This window comes from Bombina bombina, chromosome 3 (genome assembly GCF_027579735.1).
Source record: "Bombina bombina isolate aBomBom1 chromosome 3, aBomBom1.pri, whole genome shotgun sequence".
In the NCBI taxonomy this organism is placed as follows: domain Eukaryota; kingdom Metazoa; phylum Chordata; class Amphibia; order Anura; family Bombinatoridae; genus Bombina; species Bombina bombina.
The window spans coordinates 1253410553-1253416602 of NC_069501.1; the positions used below are offsets into that span (position 1 = coordinate 1253410553).

A 6050-nucleotide genomic window follows, 5' to 3' on the forward strand; every position below is an offset into this window, starting at 1 on the left:
TATATACACATACATACATACATACATACATACATGCACTCTATATAATATATATATTTATATATATACACATACATACATGCACTCTATAATATATATATATATATATATATATATATACACATACATACATACATACATACATGCACTCTATAATATATATATATATATATATATATATATATATATATATATATATACACACATACATGCACTCTATATAAAATATAGCATGCAATATGTATCAGTAAATATCAGGTACTACACCTACATACAAAAACATGCAACATTCTTTACGTCGGGCATGTAGATTAATTCATTAAACAAATGAATAGATGGGCAAATTCTACTTTGAGTTAATGTCCCTTTAAAACTAAAAGGGTCTCTCTAGCCCTGTAGGGATAGTATCAGCAGGTCATTAAATAAAAGGCTCTTGTGCTGATGTCACAGGGTGATCAGGAGCTGTAGTGACCCACTGGCTACAGACGTCCTATTGTTCTGGGTCTCTGATCACTGAACTGTAACCCAGCAAGCAGTGTAACCCTATTGATCCAATGCTGCTATATCTCTCTCCATATGGATAGCCTGGTAGCATTTATACAGGATTCTATTTCTCTATAGTTTATGTAACCACATCTACACATACTCAAATGTTTGGCCCCTAGAGAGTCACAGGTTGTGGCAATAAAATGCAAAGATTGTGTAAAGTGACACACATGCATACACATAATACACAAACACACACACATAATACACAAAAACGCACACATAATACACAAACACACACACATAATACACAAATACAAACATACATACACACACACTCATACATCTAATCCACACAAATACACGTACACATTCATACACACACACACATACTGCACAAATACAAACACACATAATAAACATATACACACACACTCATACACCTAATACACAAACAAATACATGCACACATGCACACACACACACACACTCATACACCTAATACACAAACAAATACATGTACACAAACACACACACACAATACACAAACACACACATACACACACACTCATACACCTAATACACAAACAAATACATGCACACAAACACACACACACATACACACACACACACATAATACACAAACACACACATACACACACATAATACACAAACATACACACACACATGCACACACAAACACACATAATACACATACACACACACTCATACACCTAACACACAAACAAATACATGTACACAAACACACACACACACAATACACAAACACACACATACACACACACACATAATACACACACACTCATACACCTAATACACAAACAAATACATGCACACAAACACACACATACACATACACACACACACACATAATACACAAACACACACATACACACACATAATACACAAACATACACACACACATGCACACACAAACACACATAATACACATACACACACACTCATAAACCTAATACACAAACAAATATACACATAATACACATACACACACACACATAATACACATGCACACACATAATGCACATACACACACACGCATACACCTAATACACAAACATTCACACGCACACATGCACACAAAAACACACATAATACACATACACACACACTCATACACCTAATACACAAACAAATACACGCACACATGCACATATACACATAATACACATACACACACACATAATACACAAACACACACGCACACATGCACACACATAATGCACATACACACACACGCATACACCTAATACACAAACATTCACACGCACACATGCACACACAAACACACATAATACACATACACACACACTCATACACCTAATACACAAACAAATACACGCACACATGCACATACACACATAATACACATACACACACACATAATACACAAAACACACACGCACTCATGCACATACACACATAATACACATACACACACACATAATACACAAACACACACACATACACACGCACACACATAATACACAAACATACACAAACACACATAATACACATACACACACTCACACATTATACACAAACAAATACACACACACATGCACACACACACAAAATACACATACACACACACTCATAAAGATAATACACAAACACATACACACACACATGCACACACACATAATACACATAATACACAAACACACACACGCACACATGCACACACATAATACACAAACACACACAATACACATACACACACTCACACATTATACACAAAGACATGCACACACAGACTCATACACATAATACACAAACACGCACACATGCACACACATACACACATACACACACACATAATACACATACACACGCACACACATACACACAAACATAATACACAAACCTACACATGCAAACATACACACACAAACACACATTATACACATACACACACATTCATACACATAATACACACATACACATGCACACATGCACATACACAAATAATACACAAACACACACACATACATATAACACACAAACACACATAATACACATACACACACATTCATACACATAATACACACATGCGCATACACACACACAAATAATACACAAACACACACACATACATATAATGCACAAACACACATAATACACAAACATGCACACACACATACAAATAATACACATGCACACACACATGCATGTACAAATAATACACAAATACACATACATACACACTGATGCACACACATGCACGCTTCTCAAGCGCAGCTCCCCAAGAGAGCTATTGTATGGGGAATACCAAGATATATTTATACATCAAAATTTTCAGACAAAAACATGGGTATATGAATTTCTATAAATGGGAAAAGTATGTAAGGTAAACCGGGTGTGATCCCCCCTCATCTGCCTACAAAATAAATTGCATCCAAATGGTTAAACATTGTCATCTAACTATATCTTGTAAAGAACTGGACTTTAGATCAGACTTCTCTAAAAGCAACATAAAGCTAAAATAATATTACATTCTCCTCTTTAAAAAACAAACATACTTTGACTATTGAGTGGCATACATGTTTGTATACTATTGTATTCTATAGAAGTAACAATAAAATGTGGGACTATTAGAAAGCAATAATATTTTAAAATGAAATTCATTGTATTGTTTGTGTTGATCTAAAGAAACATCCCTTATGAACCCAAGTACTGGAAAATAGGCTGTCTATATATATATATATATATATATATATATTGCTACAGATACTGTGTATACTGTCATATATATAAATGGCTACAGATCCTGTGTATACTGACATTTATATATATATATATATATATATATATTACTACATATACTGTGTATACTGTCATATATATAAATGGGTACAGATACTGTGTATACTGTCATATATATAAATGGCTACAGATCCTGTGTATACTGTCATATATATATATATATATATATATATATATATATATATATATATATATATATATTTTACTACATATACGGTGTATACTGTCATATATATAAATGGCTACAGATCCTGTGTATACTGTCATATAGATAAATGGCTACAGATCCAGTGTATACTGTCATATATATAAATGGCTACAGATCCTGTGTATACTGTCATATATATATATAGATATATATATTGCTACAGATACTGTGAATACTGTCATATATATAAATGGCTACAGATCCTGTGTATACTGTCATATAGATAAATGGCTACAGATCCTGTGTATACTGTCATATAGATAAATGGCTACAGATCTTGTGTATACTGTCATATAGATAAATGGCTACAGATCCTGTGTATACTGTCATATAGATAAATGGCTACAGATCCTGTGTATACTGTCATATAGATAAATGGCTATATATCTTGTGTAGGATATAGATCCCGTGTATACTAATTTGAAACAACCTATCAGTTTCAGGTTTGTCCACCCTAAAGGCCTGTGGGCTAAAATATGGTCTTACACTACTTTTTAATCATGCCCCTCCTTTTATCTTCCACCAATCCCCAGTTGCAACACACAGTGCCCCTTTTAACTTCAAATACCTCACTTGCACCCTCTCCACTCCATCTATATACTTTTGTAGTTGTATTTGTATGTACATATGCGTTTTTTGTATTTATTTTGATATTTTCACTGTCCCTGTGACAGAGCAAAAAAGTGTCACTGTGTCACCTAAAATGAAAGTCTTGATATTCCTGAAGCAATTCTATCTCAATACTACAGCTTTTCCCTGCATGTTGATGAATATATTTTATGATATTAAGAGCTGATCTCTCTGCTTTATCAATTCATTGGAATAAAAAGTCCCTGCATGTTTATATACAGTATCATTGTTGCAGACATATTTCTCTAATGTAAACAATACATAATACAGCATTCTCTCAAGTCACAATTCATGATTAATTTATAAATATGCACATCCATCCACCCAGAAATAAATACATATATAAAAGAGCAGTGTGGTTAGGGAAGGCAACCACATGTTGTAATGATAGGTTCGGTACTCACCTTGATTTTGTGCAGAGCTCTCTCCTCTTCTAGAATCTGAACCCAAACAGTGATCCCGGACTTGTTATAAGTCAAGGTCCAGCCAGTCTCAGAGTGACAGTCAGACCTGAAGTTTTTAAAGTCCTGGTCATCTGGGATCTGAACACTGTCCCTGGCCATGCTGGCAGTGTGGGTTCAGTCCAGGAGGGTGCTGTGGGCTCTTGGGGAAGAAGTGTCAGGAGCTGCAGGTTCACAGGTTATATCAGGCTGAGATCCCAGGAAGCTGTGCTGCTGCTGTGTATTCCGTTGTGGAGGGCTGTTCTGCTCAGTCCCAGCCTCACACTTGTATCTTATACACATCAGCCATATGGCAGCCAACCTGATCCACCGGTTCTACAAGCCAGGCAGGTGCAGCAGGAGTGTCCCAGAGATCCCCTAACACTGTGACTTGGTGTGTAATGAGCTCTCTAGTGCTGAATCAGCTCCTCACACCAGCCTACAAACAGGCTGCCCCTATGAGGATGGAGACAGGGGGAGGAGGCTGCTGTGGCTGTTGCTGCTGCTGTTACAGCAGGTTGTTTGCTGCCCTCTGTACAGAGAGTGATGTGATCAGGTCTGAGAATGAGAACAGGAAACTATGCTCTTATGTGTGAGAGCAGCACTGAGACGTGATCCCTGTTTATATGTGAGAGAGCACTGAGGCTGGGATCTGGGCTGTGTGACCTGATCCCTGTTTATATCTGAGAGATCACTGAGGCTGGGATGTGGGCTGTGTGACTTGATCCCTGTTTATATGTGAGAGAGCACTGAGGCTGGGATCTGGGCTGTGTGACCTGATCCCTGTTTATATCTGAGAGATCACTGAGGCTGGGATCTTGGTTGTGTGACTTAAACCCTGTGTATATCTGAAAGCAGAACTGAGGCTGGGATCTGGGCTGTGTGTGACTTGATCCCTGTGTATATGTGAGAGATCACTGAGGCTGGGATGTGGGCTGTGTGACCTGATCCCTGTTTATATGTGAGAGATCACTGAGGCTGGGATGTGGGCTGTGTGACCTGATCCCTGTTTATATGTGAGAGATCACTGAGGCTGGGATCTTGGTTGTGTGACTTAAACCCTGTGTATATCTGAAAGCAGAACTGAGGCTGGGATCTGGGCTGTGTGTGACTTGATCCCTGTGTATATGTGAGAGATCACTGAGGCTGGGATCTTGGTTGTGTGACTTACCCTGTGTATATTTGAAAGCAGAACTGAGGCTGGGATCTGGGCTGTGTGACTTGATCCCTGTGTATATGTGAGAGAGCACTGAGGCTGGGATCTAGGCTGTGTGACTTGATCCCTGTGTATATGTGACATCAGCACTGAGGCTGGGATCTGGGCTGCGTGACTTGATCCCTGTGTATATGTGAGATCGGCACTGAGCCTGGAATCTGAGCTGTGTGACTTGATCCCTGTGTATATGTGAGATCAGCACTGAGGCTGGGATCTGGGCTATGTGACTTGATCCCTGTGTATATGTGAAGTAGCACTGAGGCTG

At 38.0% G+C, this 6050-nt stretch overlaps 1 protein-coding gene across 1 annotated transcript in view; it reads right to left on the reverse strand.

Moving 5' to 3' along the window:
• Positions 1–4982, reverse strand: part of STARD10 (StAR related lipid transfer domain containing 10) — a 184878-nt gene extending 179896 nt beyond the window's left edge. The window contains exon 1 of the mRNA XM_053708780.1: positions 4534–4982. Coding sequence (XP_053564755.1) covers positions 4534–4692 — 159 coding nt within the window. The 5' untranslated portion in view covers positions 4693–4982. The remainder of the gene's footprint in view (positions 1–4533) is intronic.
• Positions 4983–6050: the final 1068 nt, after the last annotated feature.